The sequence below is a fragment of the Lontra canadensis genome, unplaced genomic scaffold, assembly GCF_010015895.1.
Source record: "Lontra canadensis isolate GAN:19392208 unplaced genomic scaffold, GSC_riverotter_1.0 scaffold83, whole genome shotgun sequence".
Taxonomy (NCBI): domain Eukaryota; kingdom Metazoa; phylum Chordata; class Mammalia; order Carnivora; family Mustelidae; genus Lontra; species Lontra canadensis.
Genome location: NW_022631077.1, coordinates 1,040,846 through 1,063,543, shown reverse-complemented (window position 1 = coordinate 1,063,543; position 22,698 = coordinate 1,040,846). Strand labels below are relative to the sequence as shown.

The window sequence follows — 22,698 nt, the reverse complement described above, 5'->3', positions numbered from 1 at the left end:
TCAGGCGGAGGGCAGTGATCTGTTATGGGGAACCTTCCAGGTGACTCTGATGCAATCTCAAGTTTGAGTATGAGCTCCCAACTGTTACCAGTCTGGGGGGCTCTGTCATTCGCTGCTTCCCACGCTGCTCTCGCCCTGCTGCACCCTCTCTCTGAAACTTCTCCCTGCAGACTCTTTTCCACCTGCCAGCACCCTGCAGCACTCCCCACAAAGCCCCTCTCAGAGGTTGCTTATTTAAAGAACGAAGGCTTCTTTTCTTTACCTCCATGCCTGTTCCTGTAACCAGCTTTGCCATCTCTCCTCAGAATGATCCTCTTCCTATTCTGAACCTATTTTTCCCTCTTATGATGGTTTTCTTGCACTCCCTGTATCATCCCTGTACTTGCCCCCTTAAAGCTGTCAATCTGAGACTAACAGTCTGTGTCCCGCGCACGTCTACTACCTTCTCTGTCCTCAGGGAAGTGTTCAGTAAAGCGCTGTATTGAATGACTACTATTAACCCACAAAACATCTTACTTAAGGTGAAGTACGTTGACAAAAAAGAGAGGAGGAGTGATGAGTTCCTTTCAGAATGTCTTACAAAGTAGGATTCAAAATATAATTCTTGGACAGAGCAAATGTTTTAAAATGACTCCATTTCTCTCTCCCATCAAAACATCTGTGCTGTGGCTTCCCCTCCCCCGACTGCCCGAAGACTTCCACACTTGACATGCTCCCAGTTCTTTCACGCATACCCCTTTGCCCACATCAAAATGACTTTTCCAGAGCAGTGAGGATTTGAGAATTTGCCATCAGGCATTCAGAATTAAATGTAATGCTTCCACATGGTCTCAGTTGTGTATGATGAAGAAAGAACATCTTTCTTTTTTTGTTGTTGTTTGGAGCTCTTTTTGAGCTCCCAACAGAACTCACTCCTACACTCCTTAACTAGTTTAGCCACCACACCACCTTTGGTAGCTCTTGTGGTCAACTAAAACCACTAGGTATTTTTCCTCCCTGGAACTGCTAAGTGTCAGACCTCCCTGAGGTGAATTGGAGCAGAGATTATTTTCATAACTGTATTGTTTCAAAGAGACTCAAAATTATGCTGCATCTTGGAACATGGCTGCAGGAAATGGGCTCTGAGTACCCACAGTCCCAAAGTCCTCCATCCAAATGGGACATACCACTGATACTCAAAGGTCCTGTGGTCTTATACATTCTTTAAGATCTCGGAGTACAGGACTATCCCCTACCTACAATTCCAAAGTCCAAAAAACTCTGAAAACCAAATTGGTTCTTTTTGTTTTTGTTGTTTGATTTTCTTTTCTTAAGAAATCATTTGATGGCAGAACTTGACCTGAAGCTATTTACAGTCTATATTCTTCCCACCTAGTGTGAGTTCAGGCATTTTTCTGCAGAAATGTTTTATTTGACTAAAGGTTTTTTCTCCAATGTTCATTGAAGGTTTACTGCCAAATATTCAATCTGTTTATTGCAGTAAACTTTTTTTAAAAGGTTTTATTTATTTGAGAGAGAGAGAGAGCATGAGAGAGAGAGATATCTTGAGCAGGGGGGAGGGGTAGAGGGAGAAGCAGACTTCCCACTGAGCAGGGAGCCCAATGTGGTACTCAACCCCAGGACTCCTGGTTCATGATCTGTGCTGAAGGCAGATACTTAACTGACTGAGCCACCCAGGTGCCCCATTGCATTAACCTTTTAAATAAAAAACAAAATCAAATCTGAAATCAGAAACACATCTGACCTTAAGGGTAGCAGATGAGGGATTAAGAACTTTTGTCCAAGCCCTACATAAATGTGAAAACAAAACAAAACAAAACAATTTGGGTATTGTTTTTCTGTTTTGTGACATGGTATCTACTTTGAGTGCTGTAAATAAAGCCACCTTTGATTGGAGAAGTCTTGTGTTAACATTGAACACTGCCAATCCCGATTATTTCTAACTAATCTTTCCAATGACCTAGAGACGGAGGCGACCAAGAGTGCCCCTATTATTTCCAAATGTAAGTGAAATCCCCAAGATCACGTCGTGGCCATCTTGGGAACCTGGTGACGCTTCTGGCACTTACTTCCATCTAAAGTATTTAGATTCATAAAAACACAGGAAATTAAATTAGAAGGCTTTCCTCTTATACATCTGTCACATTAGAACTTTCTGGAGTAAAATTTTACCCGTTTAATACAACTTCATGTTATAAAATGAAGCATAAATGATATCAAAGCCTTTTTATTCTAAAGTGTGGTCTCAGGGGGCCTGGCTGGTTCAGGTGGTATAGCATGCAATCTTGATCTCAGGGTCATGAGTTTGAGCTCCACATTGGGCACAGAGATTACTTAAAAAAAAAAAAAAAGAAAAGAAAAGGAAAAAAGGTATAGTCTCTACAAATTGTCTTTTTATTTTTTATTTTTAAATTATTTGACAGAGTTAGAGAGAGGGAGAGAGAGAGTGCAAGAGCACACAAGTGGGGCAGAGAGAGAGGGAGAAGCGACTCACCACTGAGCAGGGAGCCCAAGGTGGGGCTTGATCCCAGGACTCTGGGATCATGACCTGAGCTGAAAGCAGACGCTGAACCGACTGAGCCATCCAGGGGCCCTATACATTGTCTTTTTAAAACGTGTGAGTGGTGAGTTGAATTCTTACATGACTTTTTTTCCAAAATTAAAATTATATCTGATTTTTCAGCCATGAAATAGTCGTAGCACTGTCCATACCTTCAAGGGTTGTGGTGTGCATTACAGTTTCAGGTTTTTTTTTAAGATTTTTTCTTTTTAATTTGACAGAGAGAGAGAGATCACAAGTAGGTAGAGAGGCGGGCAGAGAGGGAGGGAGGAAGCAGGATCCCTGCTGAGCAGAAAGCCTGATGCGGGACTCGACCCCAGGACCCTGAGATCATGACCTGAGCCGAAGGCAGAGGCTTAACCCACTGAGTCACCTGGCGCCCCTACAGGTTCAGTTTTATAAAGTGCCGAAGTGCAAAAGAGAGCACTGAGCAAATGGTGGGTGTGTAGTTGGCTTTATGTATTTATAACCACCGGTTCCATCAGGAAAAATGTCACGGCTCTTCTCTTAATCTAGTAACTTCAGGTAGTCAAAATGTAGTTAGTAGAGAACTGGAACCTCCATCCAACCAGGCAGACGTAGAAAACAAAGACACAGAGAGGAGAGGTGGGTCGGGTGATCACCTCTGAGAAGGCAGGAAGCTAACTGGCCATGGAGGGTTGCCATTATAATGGTGAAGGTTGCCTGAGCTCAGCGAGGGGAAGAGCATCTGCTTTACTTCCATCCAGAGTACTAGATGCTGGTGTTTCAGGGCTGACTGCTTTTCCAGCAGCTACTTCCCCAATGAGGCAGTTTCAGCAAAGGGAACTGCCTTTGGCAACATTGGAAAGGAGTTTATACTTAGATTTCAGTGCCCTTAATCTGTCCCACTGTGTAAGTAAATAAATACGGTCCCTTCTTCTATTGACATCTTTTATGTTTTGGGGACAGGAATTGAAGTTTCTGCAGTATAATATCTTCCATAGGAGAAGGCCTGGACTTTCTCGGTGTGATTCTGACAGAACTCAGGGAGGTCTGCATAGAGGGGCTGTGGAGTGTCCCTCCTACTGAGGACACCTTGTCAAGCCTATGAGTTTTACCTCAGATTTAGTGAGCTTCATGGTTGTAAGAAAGGAAAAAGGCAACTTTTCTCCTTTTCCTTCCTCCTGGACTCTTCCACCTTCCAGTGGCAACCAAACCATCTGAGGAAAGAGAGGACTGGCCTTTCCTTGAGCAGTTAACTTTGCAATGTTGGGTCAAAGCGAGGAAGTGACTCTCAAGCCTGGGCACACAGTATATCCATGGGAAAGCTTTTTCGTAGTGACACAAACACCTCACAGCAGAACCACAAAGGCAGGGAGGGTCTGAGAGGGTAGAGGAGCAGCCATTCTACCTTTCAACTCCTCCATAACGATCAGGGATGTGACAATATCAAGCATTCTGCACTCCACTGGCGACCCTATTGTGACACAAACACCTACCCAGCCTCTCATTCTGACCACCAGTCATGAGGAAGCTGGAATCCTCCTGATGAGGAAAGAGACTGAGCTTGCTGTCCCTTGGGTATGACGTGGCTGGAACACATCCTGGGAGTGACGAGGCCCAAGGTGACAGAGGAAAGGCTCACAGACTTGAGAGGAAAAGCTGAATGAAAATGGCAGGGGCGCCTGGGTGGCTCAGTGGGTTAAGCCTCTGCCTTCGGCTTAGGTCCTGGGATCGAGCTCCGCATCGGGCTCTGCTCAGTGGTGAGCCTGCTTCCCCCTCTCTCTGCCTGCCTCTCTGCCTACTTGTGATCTCTCTCTCTCTCTGTGTCAAAATAAATAAATAAATAAATAAATAAATATGGCAAAAGAAAGCAGAATTGAGAGAAGAAAAACAAGGTGAAGATAAACTTACTAATTTTCTACAGACTTCTTTTTGCCTTAGGGATTCTTTACACTCTCTCTCCACATAACATGCTGGGTCATATGCGTGATTCTGAAATGAAATGTGAGCAGGTGGGTGTGTGCAGAAGACTGACTGTTGTGAATCAAGTTAGCAGCTGTGCAGACATCATATGGTGATAATATTCCACCTTCGTGAGCGTGGCACTTGTGAATCAAGTACTTCAGAATATTTTAAGGAAGGGCATTTTAAAAAATGCACAGGAAAATAGGTGAAAATCTAGGGAACAGTAGAATATTTTATCCCTTCCTCTAGGTACCCACACCTAGGCAACACACATAAAATGAAATCCTAATGATGCCTGCTAAGCCTATTTGAAAACAAATCCTATTTGGCCCTATTAAGGGATATTCAGGCTGTCAACTCCTGGTTTTCACTTTTGTTCTTTCTTTCTTTCTTTCTTTCTTTTTTTTATCAAAGGATGGAGGTAGAACTTGTACAAGTTCTTTAAACAGTGTAACAGTGTAACTATATGGAATCTCCTCCCATTTCCCCCCAAACGATATTCATTTTTATGATGATGATAACTGAAAATGTTAAACACAAGGAAAAAGCTCGAGATGTTATTGGGCCAGGTGTATTAAAATAAAATCAAAAAATAGAAATATTAGGCATATACACAAGAGCATAAGTGAAACATTATGAGGTGACATAGCATTTTCTATTCAAAACTTACAGTAGAAAACTTTAGTAAACAGAACCTCTCGTATCCTGTGTTACGGGGGCTCTTTCCAGCTTCATTAGTCACTTATTCTGCTTTCATATCTTTGTATAAATAATCTCACACATGCCTTACACAATTTAGAAAAGATTGCTGAATCACAAAAATAGACCCAAAGATCGCATTTTTACTTTTCTCAAGTACAACTAAAATTAACATTTCATCATTAAAATAACGTTCAAATCATTGGAAGCAATAAAGAAAATTCTTACATTTTTAAGGACCCAAGAGGCCCTGCAGAGATTAAAATCTTATTACTCTCCCAAAGTGAACTGTCAAGAAAGTGTCTATATAAGAAGTTGTGGAATTGAAAAGGTGGACTGTTAAAGATATTCCTTCTTAGGGTAGAGCCGTACCCGAGGCCCTGGTCCCTGTCCTGAGAGATCTGGGCCAGCCCTGGCCGTCGGTGGGGTCCACGCTGGGACACACAGCAGCTCTGCATGCTCACAAGGGACATTTCTACAAGGACAGACCAGAAAGAGCCCTGTGGCTGTTCTGCTTCATGTGTGGGGGTCCTGAGCAGTCTCCACGGAAGGAAAATGTTTAACAGTCTCAGATTTCAGGGGGAGGGGACCTCACCGAAATCTGGGAGAGACCATTTTAAGGTTCGGACTTCATCTGCAAAATTAACAGATTGGATTAGTAATTTTTTTAACAGATAAGCCAAAGCATAGAGAAAATGCAAAGAAGGGTCATGATTTGCATCTGGTTATTTGACTTTTATAAATGAGTTTAAGTCTGTTACTATTTGAGATTCACTGCAATGGCCTCTGAACCTCAGAGTCACACATTGAGCTGTAAACAAGATGCCAGAGTGGATGCATTTTGGACAGAACAAGTGTTTTCTTCTCAGAAGGCTGTCTGCAGATGTGGTCGAGAAAAGCAAGATTGCCAGCTGGGACGGGTCCAAGTGGCAATCAGTGGGCATCAGCCAATGAGAACGAGAATACTTTTCTTCCATGTCGAGAGTGTCCTTCCTGAGTAACCTAGCCTCACTTTCAGGAAGCAGGGACGGTGTGTGAGATCCTAGCGCAACCAGGGATTGTCCTGTCTTCTTTTTGTAGGAGGCAGCCGTCCCAGCGAATGGCCATGAGTCTTCCTGTGCTTTAAGGCTGCTGCTGATACTGCCCTTCCGTGGCGGTGTAGAAATCATCCAGGACGCTCTGCAAGTAATCGAATGTTGGCCTCTCTTCTGCCTTTTCCTTCCAGCACATTTTCATGATGTCATAGAGCTCGTCTGGGCAGTTCTCCATGCGGGGCATCCTGTAGCCCTGGGACAGGGCGGTCATCACATCGGCATTAGTTCTCCCTAAAGCAAAAGAAATGTACATTGAGAAATCTGACCCAATCTGAGAAATCAGAGCGTTGCAGTGGGCTTTCTGATCCTCACATCCCGAATTTTTTTTTTTTTTTTATTTTACTTATTTGAGAGAGAGCGAGAGTGAGCACAGAAGGAGAAGCAGACTCTCTGAGGAGGGACTCAATCCCAGGACCCTGAGATCAGGGCCAAAGCTGACAGCAGACGCTTAACCAACTGAGCCACTCAGGCACCCCATCTGGCATCCATACTTGAAGCAAGCTTTAGAGGTGGTTATGGGCTGAATGGTGCTCCGCCCCCCATAAATTCATTTGTTGGGAGTCCTCAGAACTGTGAACTCCTCAGTCCTCAGCCTTGGAGCATGACTGCCTGTAGAGATAGGGTTTTTTAAGAGGTAATCAAGTTAAAATGAGGCCTTGAGGGTGGACCCTAACCCAATCTGACTGATGTCCATAGAAGAAGAGATTAGGACACAGAGACCTGGGATGTGTGGGCATTGTGTGGGCACCGAGGAAATGCCCGTGTGAAGACACAGACAGAAGGTGGCCATCTATAGGCCAACAAGGAGCCTCAGGAAAAGCCAAACTTGCCAACAACTTGTCGCAGATGTCTGGCCTCCAAAACTGTGAGAAAATTAATTTCAACTTTTCAGTCTGTGGTATTTTGTTATGACAGTCCTCACAAATGGATAGGGAGGCTAAGGAGACATCTGTGAGCAACTAAATAATGTAAATTTTAGTATGAAGGGGATCAAGACAGTATTGTTTGTCTGAGTGAGAACAGGCCAAATGGGAAGTAGAAGACAGAGCAGGTTCGTAATGGCAGAAGCATAATGAACTTGACTGACTCAGATGAACTACTCAAACCCAATCCTAACCCTCAGTCTAATTCTTTTTGTAGTATTGTTTCCAGCTTCTACCTGCAATACATATACCAAAAAATCATCTTCACATACGTTATCTCATACAAATATATATATATTTTAAATCAGCTTCTCCCTGTAAGTTTACTAGAAGAAGTCAAAATATTTAAATCAGCTAGTCCAATGGATTATGTCCCAATCATTAAACTGTCCCCTACAAAGTCTTCAATACAGGCCAGAGTCAGAGCTCACACTGATTCTGGATATGAGTGTTCTCAACACCCAGTGAGGGAAGTAGGGTGTTCATTATTCTTACTGAGCTCTACAAGAGGACTGGTAATGAAGGGCAGCTTTTAATATGGTCAAATGACTCAGGGTAGTTCAGAAGCTGAAATGTCCACCTTTGATATCAAGAACAGGTTTAAGGGGAAAAAAAGATCATTTTCCTCCATGATTAAAATGGGACAGAGGAATATGCTCATTTAGTGGTTCAGCAGGACCTATCCACATCTGCATGTTTTGTGGATACCTCATTCTGTAGGGAAAAAGGTATTACATGCAGCGTATTTTCAGGCAGAATATGTCTGATGCCTGGCACATGGAGAATTCCATTTATCACAATCAATTTCCTTTCCACAGCCGTAGATTTTTACTACTGGTGGTCACTGGGAAGATTCTAAAAGATAGCTATTTTACTAGATTTGAAACAGAGCCTTCTTTTGAATTTATCCTCTAATCTGTGTTTCTCAAATTGTGGGTCACTACCCATTTGAGATCAACAAATTGATTTTTTAGGCAGCCACCAGTATTCTTTTTCTTTTTTTTAATATTTCATTCATTTATTTGATAGAGAGAGAGATCATGAGTAGGCAGAGTGGCAGGCAGAGAGAGAGGGAAGAAGCAGGCTCCCCACTGAGCAGAGAGGCCGATGCGGGGCTCGATCCCAGGACCCTGAGATCATGACCTGAGCTGAAGGCAGAGGCTTTAACCCACTGAGCCACCCAGGTGCCCCAGCTACCAGTATTCTTAAAAATAAATCAAAACAAAATGAAATAGCAAAGACCAGAATGCACCGCACATAGTGAGAGTTAGTGAGATTTTGTGAAACTTTTATTCTATTTGTGGAGTGGGGTTTCTGTTTATTTCTTAACCATGGGGCATGATCAGTGACCTTTGAACTCCTCTGCCCTTAACTAAGCTTTCTTTTTCTAAGAACAGGGACTGAAGGCCCTGCCTAGATTTAAACCCTTGAAAGAAGACCTGATTACTTCTGTCTTGGAAGAGTCCTTCTTTTTTGAAATGGAAAGTTCCAAGCAAACTTGATAAATGAGGAAATCTCTTGAAAGTTGTTTACATGGTGAATTAATTTTGCTGAAGTCTTCTGAACCACAATCTTCAGATATTTGTGTAACTGGAATGTTCTAATGAAAAGACTTCAATTTACTCTCATAAAGAGAATAAATTGAATAATAAATCTTGAAGCCAAGAGACTGATTTGCAGCCCTTTCTTCATTTGGGGTTCCAGTCTCCAGAAAGTATGTGGTTTCAGCATAGCTCTGGCTCTTGCCATGAACCCTGCTCACTTGGATAAATGTCAGGTGAAATCCCTCTATTTGCTTTTACATGGGCACTGGGTGAAGCTCTGGGATCCTGGGAGGAGGACTAACATTCAGGATGACAGAAAATGGCAGCTCGATGGCCAACTTCTGGAATATCTCTTTCACTTTCTGCCTGGAGAACCCCCAGCTGAGATGATTTTTCTAGCCCCATCCCGGCCTTGTCCCACTGCAGATTTCTTCTTCCTCATTCTCATATGTTTTCCTAACTCTGCAGGACTCTCCATGGTGCAGATAAAGGCCAGGTGTGCTCCATCCTGTCTGGGGGAATCTGACTTGGTAAGAGGACTAGAAAGAAAGAAATCTGAATGCCTGAGTAAATAAGGCTATTAAGTGACAAGTCTTATGGAAGAAAGAAAGAGAAGGGGAGGGAGACCTCAACCAAACCCTAAGATTAAACCTGATACTTGGTCATTGCTCTGTTGCTAGATTAAAGAAAGCAAACACCCACTGGCCAGTGATCAGAAAAGCAAGCAGTTTCATGTTCCAGCCCCCGTTCTCTCCACAAGCATTTCCTGAGCGTTTACTATGGGACACAGGCTAACACTAAGCTCTGACAGATACAAAGACAATGAAGACTGAGCGTTGTCCACAAATGGCTCACAGCCCAATGGGGGAGATACCCCAGAAGAGGGAGGTTGGTGGGGAGCAGGAAGTGAAATCTGGAGTGGATAGGAATTAGCAGAGACTAGAGGTTGGTGACGGAGCACAGGGAGGAGAAAAGTGCAGTCCGGCAGAGAAGAGAAAAGAAATAGAGAGTGAGCAACTCTCCTCTGGATGGGAATCCAGCAGCTCCAGAAAGAAAGTCTTTAGAGACAAGGGGCCTTTTTGTGTGTGAGAGCAAGAAGTAGGGGCTGCCATGAGACATAGTCTCCCATCTGGTAGTACTTCCAAAAAGGTGATTTTTTCAATGTTGTTTTGAGTACTGCCTGTGATCAAAGTAAGCATTTACAGAAGATGAGTTCCCTGATTCCAATTTACACGTGTTACTAAGATGCTGGACACGTCTGGGAAGAAACAGCCAGAGAAGACCTGAAGCTTCAGAAAATTGTGTCACTTTCAAGCCTCCTTTTTCTCTGTAAGAGCAAAGCAAAACAAACCCCCAACCACAAAGATCCCCTCTATAGTCCTCAGAAAATTCATATATGGACATTATCATAGTTTGCTTTTAAGCTAGTGAGGTAAGGATCTTTGGCCTCCCCTCCTTTTCCCCCTTTAATTCATCCTAAAACAATGAGAACAAAAATCAAAAACTTAAACTCCATCTTTGGTGTCATGCAGAGGTAGAAGTGGGTTGAGCCAAGAAGAGGAACGTGAAACTGAAGTGCCATTAAGAGAGGAACCCAGCAACGGGCCGCATGTTTCACCCCGCCCTGGGAAGGGTCCCCATGAAGCCACACCATGGAGTGAAGGGAGAGGTTGGTGGCTGCAGACAGACTGTACCCAGAACCCACCTGGCAGGTGCCCCAGGTTAACGCCGGGGAACCTGCAGGAGACGAACCCCACCCCCCCACCCCACCCCCGCTCAGGAATGCCAGTGGAGGGTGGAGTCAAGTGTGGGATGGAAAAAAGTCAAATGTGGGATGGAGAAAGGCAGAACATGGAAAAAATGAGACCCTTCTAACACACACCACAACCTGAATGAACCTTGAGGACACCACCTTCAGGGACAGAAGTCAAACATGAAAGGACAAATACTGTATGATTCCACTTAGAGGAGCTGCCTAGAGTTGTCAAATTCACAGAAGCAAAAAATAAAATAGAAGGTACCAGCGGCTGGAGGGTAAGGAATGGGGAGTAATTGATTTATGGTTATAGTTTAAGGTTGTGATGATGAGAAAGTTGGGGAAACTAGGGGTGAGGATGGTTGTGTACCAATGTGAGTATGTTTACTGCTACTGAACCATACATTTTACTCTGTGTATATTTTACAATAAAAAAATACAATGACAACAACGAAAGACACCGACGCCCCTTCCCTAGTGCACCTCCAGATTGCTGACAGCCAGGTTCGTCCCCCCACAGGCAGGACCTGGAAGACGCTGACCCAGGAGGGTGCTAACAAGGATGCCAGGAACCACCACAGACCCTCATTCCCATAAAACATCTCATCAAAGGAAGGGTGAGGAGATAAGCCTTCGAGCAGTACTAAGGGCAGAGTGAGAGAAACAGAAGAGCAGACAGGAGACTCAGAGCGGCTTCCACCTTCCAGCATGGGACTCAGAGAACAGAAAATGGAGAAGAAGATATCTTCAAACTTCCCAGAATTCATGGCTACAGGTTTCCAAACAGAAGGGACAAAACAAGTACCCAGCCTAACATAACAACGACCAGTGAAAGTTCAGGCATAAAGAGAGATGCTGAGTTCTTCCACAGAAGAAACAGGATCCAAGACACAGGACAGGATTCAGAAGCCATCCGCTTTGGCCCAGCTGCACAAGAAGCCAGATCCAGGGCAGGAATTTATTTAAAATTCTAGGCGAAAGGTTGGTGTACTAGTATTCACAACATAAGCAAAATTGATAATGGTACCTACTTAGCAATTTAATTTTATCTAGGTCATGAGTCTCTCAAGAAAAATTCCTATTTGGACAAAGTCCCAAGTATGAATTAGAAGCAGAATACTAACTCTGATGCCTCAAATTTTCATGAGGACCAACTCCAAAGTCATGTACAGCAGCAACCATGATGAACTGTCTTTACTCATTCTGTGCTCACTTATCAGTGAGAACAAGAGAAGCCTTAAGGATTCCTCATAGCTTTGAGCCTGGGTGGGGGAAAACTAAAGATTTTAAAACTCAACAGAAAATTATTGAAATGGACTATAGTAGTTGAAAACAAAGTGTTTGGGGCATTTGCCCAAATTATGATTGATAGGTACAGGCCTCTTTCTAAAAAATGTGTTAAGAAAAAGACTTCTCCTGAATTACATTTGGTGTGCACAGAAGCTCAGGATATTAGATGTACCTGTTTGACTAATCTATTTCAACACAGAGGACTGCAAATGGGAAATGACACTCCTACCCTCTACTGTCCCATATTTAGTATTTGACTACTAGAATTTTGACAGGTAACTTTCACTGACAAAATTGTGTATTTTACTATCTTATTCCCAGAAGTTTGCTCTCCATTGGAGATATCAGTTTTGGCAACCAGCAAACATGTGTATTTGGTATACCTCTAGTTGTGCCTCCATGGATATTTCTAGAATGTTTCTGTTCAATTCGCCATAAAGTGATAATAATGGTTCCAATGGGGGAAAGGGGAGGAGGGGTGAGTGGAGATGAGGAATAAAAGACACACCACTTCCACCATATATTTCTTTGTATCTCTTGAATTAGAACCATGGGATCATACTCTTAATGATACATAAAATGGGAAATTTTTTTACTGAAGAGATAATAGTATAATGTTTTGAATTCTGAGCAACAAATATTAAAACAAATAACTAAAATTCCTGAAAGTAAATGCCTTTGAGGAGCATGAAGCCAGGGAGGCAATTTTTCATTAAAAGTAATTTCGTACTGATTTTTTTGAAACATGTATATTACTTAAAGATGAACTGAAATATTTAATAAAGACATAATTTTTTAAAAATTATAAAAAAATTAAAACTGGAAGCTTCAGAAGCTTATCAAAAAGAAAATTAATAAAACCTATCATCTTATTGCCCAAGGATAGTAACATCTTGGTATATTTCATTTTTAGTCTTTTATTTCCTTTAAAAAATACATGTTCACTTTATATTTGCTTTCCTTATTTCCTCTTTGTTTTGTCCCCTCCTCTCTCTTATTTCCATTATTTTGCAAAGCTAGGCATATGGTTTCTAAACCACTTAAAAAAAAAACAAACCAAACTTAACATATCCAGCACTCTTCTGGGTAAAGAAAATATGCCCAGATAACTCAATTATCAGTGGGGTCTCTCCCACTTGCAGCTTTCTAACTGATGGAAATGGCCTGTGTTGGCATCATTCACCAATTTCTGTGGTACCTGTGAATCAAATCCTCTGATATTTATGTAAGTAGGATTGTTCAGTTCTGTTTGCCTCTCCTAAAGCTACAGGCTTTTCTCATGACCAGAACACATCACCAATCTAGAGCTCCCGATGGTATCTTAAAAGACAAAGCTACCAGGGTAGCTAGTAGATTGTATTACTTATTACGTTATGTTAGTCACCATACAGTACATCATTAGTTTTTTAAAAAATATTTTGTTTATTTATTTGAGAGAGAGAGAGATCACAAGTAGGCAGAGAGGCAGACAGAGAGGGGGGATGCAGGCTTCCCCCTGAGCAGAGAGCCCAACGCGGGGCTCAATCCCAGGACCCTGAGATCATGACCTGAGACAGAGGCAGAGGCTTAACCCACTGAGCCACCCAGGTGCCCCCCCATCATTAGTTTTTGATGTAGTGTATCATGATTCATTGTTTACTTATAATGCCCAGTGCTCCACGCAATATGTGCCCTCCTTAATACCCATCACTAGGTTCACTCACCCCCCCACCCCCCAAAACCCTCAGTTTGTTTCTCAGAGTCAATAGTCTCTCCTGCTTCATCTCCCCCTCCAATTTCCCTCCCTTCACTTTTCCCTTCCTTCTCCTAATTGTCCTCCACATTATTCCTTATGTTCCACAAATAAGTGAAACCTTATGATAACTGACTTTCTCTGCTTGACTTATTTCACTCAGCATAATCTCCTCCAGTCCCATCCATGTTGATGCAAAAGTTGGGTATTCGTCCTTTCTGATGGCTGAGTAATATTCCACTGTATGTATGGACCACATCTTCTTTACCCATTTTATTTATTTATTTATTTTTACCATTTTTCTACTGCTTTTTTCTTTTTTTAAACAATTTTTTTTACCCTGAACATTTTAAAATCCTGGACATTGAGCACAGTGGATAAGAATAAAGTTTTTGGGAGGCACAAGGGCCTGGAGTTCAGAAGCAGCTCTACCAGGAGCTAGTGGTTTTCAGTTCTGGGCAAGAGTCTCCTTCTCTGAGCCTCATGGGTATCATTTGTGTGTCATTCTGGAGCATGTCAGAAATATCACAGATCATCTGATGAAGTTAAATGCTTATCTGATCCAATATCGGATTATATATGTAATCTGAACAGACAATCATTGTAGACAGATATAGGTCATAAACATAGATGCATAATATCAGGTATCAGGACTGATCAAGAAATATTTTCCCTATTTTACAGATAGAGATTATAGATATAGATATATAATGTCAGATTCATCAGGATTGATCAAGAAAGTATTTCTTTTTCCTGATTTTCCCTATTTTCCAGTAATGTTTCCATTCATTTCAGCATCCAGAGCAGAGTGGCAGTCAGATTATGAAGTGTTGGCACAAGGGGGATTTCAAGGCACAGTTGACTCACTGTGTAGGTGCCACCCAAAGGCTCTCCCCTCCCCGCTGGCCCCTGGTCCCCGACTTCCCTATGGCTCCTCCCCAAACAGCACTGAGGGTGATCAGGGGCATGAAGGCCACACTGAGGCTCTCTCCACAAGTTTTTAACCACGTCATTCATTCATCCAGCAAATTCTCATTGAGACCCAAATCACAGGGCCTCGGGATCCCATACAGTGGCTGTTTCCTCTACAGGACGCTCAGCCCCACAGACAGCCCTGTGGCTCTCTCCTCAAACCTACTGCTGCCAGGATCACAGCAGAAAACCAGCAACACCCCCCTCCTCCTCGCTAATCTCTAACCCACTCGATAGGGCACTGTGCCATCTCACAACCTGTCGCCTCACTGTTACCAGCCTCCTCCTACTCTTTAGAATATCAGCTCTCAAAGGCAGCAGCTGGGACCCCTTGGAGGTGCCCAGCAACCTCAGATATTTTTCGAAAGAGAGAATGAGTTGGCCATTAAAGATTTAATTTTAAATTCATCGTGTCCATCAATTTAGTAAAAAGCCTAACATTAACGAGAAGACTTTGGGAGGAATCCTCCTTCTTGCAAATTGAGGCACAGACAATCTGGCTCCAAGGGCTCTCGGTGTTTGAAATCTAGAGACACTGAATGGACGTCCTCACATTTGTTAAGTAACGGATGGGAAAGACCTTTCACTGATTAACAGAGGTGGTTATTTCCCAAAGAGGCAGAGGCTCCAAAGTACTTTGTATAAAACTCAGTTTCAAAACTAATCCAAAAGCACTGGGAATCCTCATTTCTGTGTCTGTTTCCTCCCTCATCAGGTGCCCTGCTTTGGAGAAGCACGTGTGTCTAACCTTGAAATCCCGCCTCGTATATGCAACAACTATGACGGGGCCAGGCACCTTCTGGGCACTAAGAGGTAGAATTCGTTAGGGGAGGAAAAAGAAGATGCACTCAATCAAATAAGAAGGCAGAGAAATGTCTAAGCATTTTTAGAACACTTTCCACTCAAGACGGTCTTTTGGAACAAAGGGCTTATTACTCTTAGCTTTTGGATATGGGTTTATGTCTTTAAGCCTCCTGCCACTTTCCTTTTTTTCTCCTGCAGACCTCTTGAATGGAAATAGGTAAGAAAACAGTACCTGGGTAGGGAATTTTCCCATAGGTGACGATTTCATACAGGAGAATTCCGAAGGACCACACATCAGACTTAATGGTGAAACATCCAAAGTTGATGGCTTCTGGAGCTGTCCACTTAATGGGGAATTTGGCACCTAAGGGAGAAGACATGTCTTACTTGGGCCTCTGAGCCGAACCAAAAAAGTCATGGGTATGTGGGTTTCATACTTTCTTTCTTTTGGGGAAAATTTTAACTATTTCTTTCGAATAGGTAGTGCACACACATAACACAGAACAGAGATGGCACAAAAATGCCATACTGAAAATAGTTCCCTCCCTCCCCTGTTTCCCTTTTGGGCATTCCCCCTATAAGAAGCAAAGTTTCTTATGTATCCTCCCAGAGACATCATAATGAGCCCACTTTAAACAAAAGAATATGGCACAGAATGTAAAGGCATTTGTTCTTAGCTTGTGTATTTGTCCCTCAGCAGCAGCCCCTAAAACATGTATCTTCAGTGTTCAAATGTTCTCCAATGAGCCCATACTATGTTTATATGGAATATAAATTATCTCTTGATGCACACATTCTTTTGGACATCTCTGTAAGCCCATACCAATAGGAAATTTAGATACTACTTCACAGGTTAAGGTATCTCCTGCTTTCACTTGCTGAGCCCAGACATTACTACTTTTAGGAATTGGGTAGCATCATGATCTGCACAGAGAGAGAGAGTGATGACACCAAGATTCACACAAGAAGCTAGGGCTAAGGGACAAACCTGGCTCAGGGGTAATTTGCAGGGACAGAATGCCATCCCTATATGCTGGAAAGGTTAGGCTCCCACCAATCATTTTTAAAGATTTTAAACACGCTTGCCTTTATTAGGTCTTTGCTTTAGAATTTCTTGTGGTGTTAGACCCAAACTGGAAATCTGAACAAGATCAATAAGGACAGCAGACAGCCTCATGGGCCTGCTAGGTACAGCATGTAGGGTACTCACTGTTGCACGATCTGGGGATTGACCCTGCATGGGTGGGTGGCAGCAGGGGGCAGGGTGGGGGGATGGGGCAGGGTGGCTCCAGGGTGGCCCTAGTTGGGGGGCGGGTGGTCACACAACTTGGTGTTGAACCTGGAAGGCCACTCACTACTGTCTCTGGGGGTTCTCAGCACCTTCATCTATAAAACGTGGAGACATAACTTCCCTAAAGTTGGTGCCAGAGTTAAGTGGGTTTACCTGCATGCGTGGCAGGGGTAAATACCAACATAAGGTAATTATTATGGTGGGCCTGAAATGGCTACTATTTAATTCTAGAACCCAGGATCTCTGCACTAAGCCACCTGTCTCATCCAAGAAGAGTTAGTTATGGGGTGCCTGGGCGGCTCAGTCAGTTGGGTGTCTGCCTTCGGCTCAGGTCATGATCCCAGGGTCCTAGGATGGAGCCCCACATCAGGCTTCCTGCTCAGCAGAGAGCCTGCTTCTCCCTCTTCCTCTGTCTGTGCTCACTCTGCCTACTTGTGCTCTCTCTGTGTGTCAAGTAAATAAATAAAATCTTCGGAAAAAAAAGAATAGTTAAGTTATTTTTCTGAGGCACCAGGCTTCTCTAATTCAACAGAGCCAGTGGACTATGTTCCAGCTGGTGAACTTTCAGGCTACATCTCCTGGGTTTGGTTCTTGGCTCTCCCTCTTACTATCGGACCTTAGAAGCTGCTGAACCTCTCTGTGGCCTCACCTATAGGGTGGGAATGATAATAATAATAGCAACAACAATAGGGCTTATTACATAGGGTTATTGAAAACATAAATGAGATAACGTATAAAAACTACTTAGAGGGGCACCTGGGTGGCACAGTCAGTTAAGCATCTGACTCCTGATTTTGGCTCAAGGCATGATTTCAGGGTCCTGGGATTGAGCCCCATGTTGGGTTCCACGATTAGTGGGCAGCCTGCTTGAGATTCTCTCTCTCCCTCTCCCTCTGCCCCTCCCTGCTTTGTGCTCTCTTCCTCTATCTAAAATAAATAAATAAATCTTTAAAATTAAAAAGAGAGAAAAGCACTTAGAATAGTGACCGCCATACTGCAACTACTCACTACATTTTAGCTATTATTTTTCACTCCCCCTCCTCAAACTGTTTTCCTTCACCTGCCTTTTTGCTGAGAACAAGCTGTCACCCACCTAAGAGAATGCAATCTTGAGGCAGGAGGAGAACTGCCTGAAACATGATGGGCACAAGAGATGCTAAACAAATCAAAATGATGTTCTCAAGCTGCCATCTTATTTATTTATATTTTAGTCACTTATTTGTCAGAGAGCAAGAGAGAGGTCACAGGCAGGGGGAGCAGCAGGGGGAGAAGCCGACTCCCTGCTGAGCAGGGAGCCCAACGTGGGACCCAATCCCAGGACCCTGGGATCATGACCTGAACCGAAGGCAGACGCCCAACCTACTGAGCCACCCAGGCGCCCTCTCTGTGTGTTTTAATATGTGTGGAATATGGAACATGGTTAAATAAAGGAGTGCATTACATTTACTTCTCTGTATGTGATAATTTCCGAGTTTTAATTTGCAATAAAAAGGCCAGAATACAGGATACAGAATTATTGTTGCAAATGTCTTCTCTACAGTTAGAACAGTGTACTTCATTGTTTGGGTAAAAACATTGAACATACAATATAAACAAAGAATTCTGAACTTGCCAAACCTCTTTTTGTTTTCCTTTGCTTAAGTGAAATACAAATGACAACATCTGTAAACTTTACAAACAGTATGTGGAGTTAATCAGGAGAGTAATTTCTAAGAACAGATATGAGAACAAACCCACAAACAGCAACTATGGTCCATTGTGAACATTTTGCCAAATGAGTTCTTTTTAAGGATGACTACTGTAACTGCTTTGTAAAAAAACAAAAAAGAACAGACAAAAACAAAACTAAGTAACAAAACATGTAAAGATAGTAAAGACGGTGAGGACACCATACCTTCCCTTGCTGTGTACTCATTGTCTTCGATTACTCGAGCAAGGCCAAAATCTGCAATTTTGCACATGAGTGACTCAGAGACCAGAACGTTAGCCGCTCGTAGGTCTCGGTGAATGTAGTTCTTCCTCTCGATGTATGCCATTCCCTCTGCAATCTGAAACCAGAAAGAGGCTCTCATTTTCAGTTTAGGGTCGGCTATCATGGAGGACCACCAAGGAAAACCAAAATATGTACGAGTTCCTGAAACCTTTCATGGATTGTTCATCCCAAGTTTTAAGCACAGTAGGTACATTACAATTAATATTTTGAGTCCTTTTTAAAAGAGCTGCCCTCACCCCAAATCTCCAATATAGGGGTCACATCTCAATGTGATTTTTCACACAGCTGCATGCCTTGACATTTTCTAACTGAGGGGGCTCTTTTTAAGACCCTACTAAATTCTTGCACGGAGATACACAGGTATCATGATCCCAGTGTTTCAAATGAGAAAACAGAGCTGGAGAAGGCGACATGCTAATATGAATTAAGTGACTGGGGTATCAAGAACAGGATGTCCTTGGTCAGCAGCATCCAGGCGGGCTGGTTAATCAACAGCAGCCCGCAGAACCGGTTCTCTGAGTTCTCCCTCCTCCATGTTCCAGAAGGAACAGATTCACCCTGACCACAAAGCAGGACAGCAGGAAAGCATCCAAGATTTAAACAGAACCATAAAGTAGGGGAGGTGAGACTCCTCCTTCATTGCATGCTAGAAAATTGGGTTTTTAAGGAAATCAAAAAGCCATGTTTAGGAGCACATTACCCAATTATAAAGATAAAGATCTGGAAGGAAGGAAGGAAAGAATGATGTCCCCAGCTCTGGTGAGCAGTGACAAGGCAGCTCTAATTAGGATTCTGTCACAGAGGAATTAAGTGTATTCATCTGGATTCTACCTCAAATTCCGGCAGTCTCAGCTCGGAGGACCTGACTTCCCCCACTGGTGCCCTCCTTTCACACCCCTTCAGCAAGGCCCTGCTGCTTTGCTTCGTAGGGAGCTCGGCTTCCTGGCTGTGCTTCTCCTGGACCCTCCCCCAGACCGCCTTTCTCACCTCCCCTTGGCCAATCCCTACATTTACCTTCTGCCCACAAGGCCTTCCCTGAACTCCTCTTGGCTGATTTCTCTTCGCTCTCTGCCCACCCTCAATGGTGGATTCGTAAGAAAACCATCCACCCCCACTGATCAGAGCCCCGTCGTATTTTCCTGTTGTTCCCCGGGCTCACTGCTGTCACGCCTGCCTCCAGGGCAGAGGCCGCCCCTTGGACCTTGTCAGTCTTCACGTGTACCTATCGGAACCCTCAACCTTGTCACCAGACTGCTTCTCAGAAAGTTCTTCAGGAAATGCGCTGGGTTTTCAGTGCTACCAGAGTACTACGTTGCCAACACACTGGCTGCAGGAATTGGGCAGATGGGATTTTCACGGCCACAAAAGTCTGGCGTGTAATCATCAGCACACACGAGGGCAGTCTCTCAGTGTCCCTTCAGCCCGGCAGCTTGCATCTGACCGACCCCGAGGAACACCGTTTTGAACCGAGGAAATCGTACATCAGGAAGAACAACGGAGGTCAGATCTTTTGTTTCTGCAGAATGACAACTTAATAATGTACGGTGTTTCCAAGCAAGAGTAGCACGCGTGGCCCTTGAACAGTGCTGGTCAAGTGCAGAAGACCCAGGCTGTGTGACCCCGACCAGTGATGCTGGAGTCCGGTCCCTGCCCTCACCCTGGGCCACGGCATCCCTCGGCAAGAATACTTTAATCCTCTGTGCGAGTCCCACCAGGTCACTCCCTGCTTAAAACTAGCTTCAAGATAAGTCTGAACCTTTTTTAAACGATTTTACTTAATTATTTGTAGAGAGAGAGAGTGAGCACAAGCAGGGGAAGCTGGAGAGGGAGAAGCAGAGCAGGGAGCCCCACCTGGGGCTTGGTCCCAGGACCCTGGGATCACAACCTGAGCCAAAGGCAGACGCTTAATTGACTAAGCCACCAGGCGTCCAGCGTCTGAACTCCTTACCACTGCTCTGCAGCCCTGTGTGACCCGGGCCCTGCTCAGCCCTCCCGCCTCCTCCCGGGTGACCAGCTCCTGTCCTGTATCCTGTAACCTGGTTCCAGAGCTGCCTCTGCTTGGAACATTCAGTCTTGGCCCTTGGGCTGGGCCAACTCATTCTGTAGGCCTCAGTGGAGATGTCACTTCCTCCAGGGAGCCTTCCTGGACACCCCTCCACTAATCTGCCTGGTCCCAGGACGCCCCCCCCCCGCCCCCACTCCTCCTGTTTACCTGCAGGAATGTAAATCCCTCAGAGCAGGTGTAATGCGTGCACATTCCTGTCCTTGGGCCCTTAGGTCACATTCCAATAGCTATATATAGATGGGGGCAGGAACCCCAAAGAGCCAAAGCTGGCCACCATCTCAGGTGGGGCCTGCACCTGCATTTGGCTGTAGCCGTGAGGGACCTGTGCTGGGCCCCTCTCTAGGGATGCAGACTGACCCACACAGATGCGTGATGGTGGCACGGACGGAGCCTCTAGGACACGCCACCAACTATCCACGTCTCACTTATTCTTGCTGGTGGATTTTAATGACCTACCTATTATATCTGTCATTCCTCTCAGAACTCTGAAGAGGCTGAAAGGAAATTTCTTTCCCAGAGTCCCACCACAGGTTAGTGCAGTGGTTTGAAGTCAGCTGAATTACCCTTCTGTGCATTTAGCAGTTAAGTCTCAATCCTATGCTAGTATTTCTTAACTTTGGCTCGCCTAGGCCTCACTCTCACTCAATTAAACCTGAACTATGGGAGTGGGGCCTCCCCAGGTGATTTCAACAGACAACCCAGGTGCAGAACTGCTCTAGACCCTTGTGATACAAAGTGTGGCCTTCGGGCCAGGAGCAGCCTTAACATCAAGTGGGAGCTTGGCAGAAGTGTGGCATTTTGGACTTGGACCCAGATGTGTTCATTCAGAATCCGAATTTTAACAAGATTCCTAGGTGATGTGCCTGCACATTAAAGTTTCAGAAGCACCACACTAGATCATACGCTTTTAAACTTAAGCTATTTTATGATTCAAAGTTCTACATGGGGGGGTGCCTGGGTGGTTCAGTCGGGTAAGGATCTGCCTTTGGCTCAGGTCATGATCCCCGGGTTCTGGCATCAAGCCCTCCATCAGACTCCCTGCTCAGTGGGGAGCCTGCTTCTCCCTCTCCCCTGCTTGTGTTCTTTTTCGCTCTCTCTTTTAAGATCTAAAAGAAAAAAAAATTCTACTTACACTGGAAGGAGCTCTTGGTCTCAACACATTACCTACAACCTCATAATGCCTGGGAAAGGAAGCTCACACAACTCAGCTTAAGCCACAGAATGAGCAGGGTGAGCACAGATGGCAGTAAGGAGCCTGGGCCAGGAGGGAGCAGGCTGAGGTTCGGGGCCTGATGACAGAGGTGCTGGGAATGCCCTGGCTGAAGACCTAGTCCATCGACAGCTCAACATGTGTGTCTTGAGCCTCTGTGTTTCCTATCACTCAGGGAGAGACTCCTCCAGTCTACGGCTTGGGGACAGGGGACCGTGGCCTCCCTCTCTCTGTATCATGCTTCTGGGGCTGGGCCATTACCTCGAGGACTTGGAAATGATTTGATCTTCATGTTTTGAATCATATGAAGAGATGCTCTTCATCCTGGACCACAGTGGCCTCACACGGCCAGGCCCGGAGAGGTACAAACTCGAGAAGACCTCAACTCTCGTAAACTCCCTGATGAGGCTACCAAAGGAATGAAACAAGTCTCTCATGATCGTGTGCTCATTCCTAACTCAGTAGGAGAGAGTCTGCGTGTGATGCTACTGGAAAGTTGAAATAAAAAGTGCCCCCCCCATTACTCAAGACAAGAGCACTCGTGTAAGAAGACAACGTTAGTGGGGGCGCCTGGGTGGCTCAGTGGGTTAAAGCCTCTGCCTTCGGCTCAGGTCATGATCCCAGGGTCCTGGGATCGAGCCCCGCATCGGGCTCTCTGCTCAGCAGGAAGCCTGCTTCCTCCTCTCTCTCTGCCTGCCTCTCTGCCTACTTGTGATCGGTCTGTCAAATAAATAAATAAAATCTTTAAAAAAAAAAAAAAAAAGAAGACAACGTTAGTGATGTTTTCCGACTCCGGGTTTAAAGCTGATTTACGTTTAGGTGTGCTTTGCATTTCT

General features: G+C 44.3%; 1 protein-coding gene across 4 annotated transcripts in view; it reads right to left on the bottom strand.

Moving 5' to 3' along the window:
* Positions 1–6,259: 6,259 nt before the first annotated feature.
* The window catches only part of LYN (LYN proto-oncogene, Src family tyrosine kinase), a 116,948-nt gene continuing 100,509 nt past the window's right edge, over positions 6,260–22,698 (bottom strand). For all 4 annotated transcript variants that reach the window (XM_032882578.1, XM_032882580.1, XM_032882579.1 and 1 more), the window contains exons 11-13: positions 18,489–18,642; positions 15,536–15,667; positions 6,260–6,513 (exon numbers count right to left, since the gene is read on the bottom strand). In XM_032882578.1, coding sequence (XP_032738469.1) covers positions 6,311–6,513; positions 15,536–15,667; positions 18,489–18,642 — 489 coding nt within the window. In that variant the 3' untranslated portion in view covers positions 6,260–6,310. The remainder of the gene's footprint in view (positions 6,514–15,535; positions 15,668–18,488; positions 18,643–22,698) is intronic.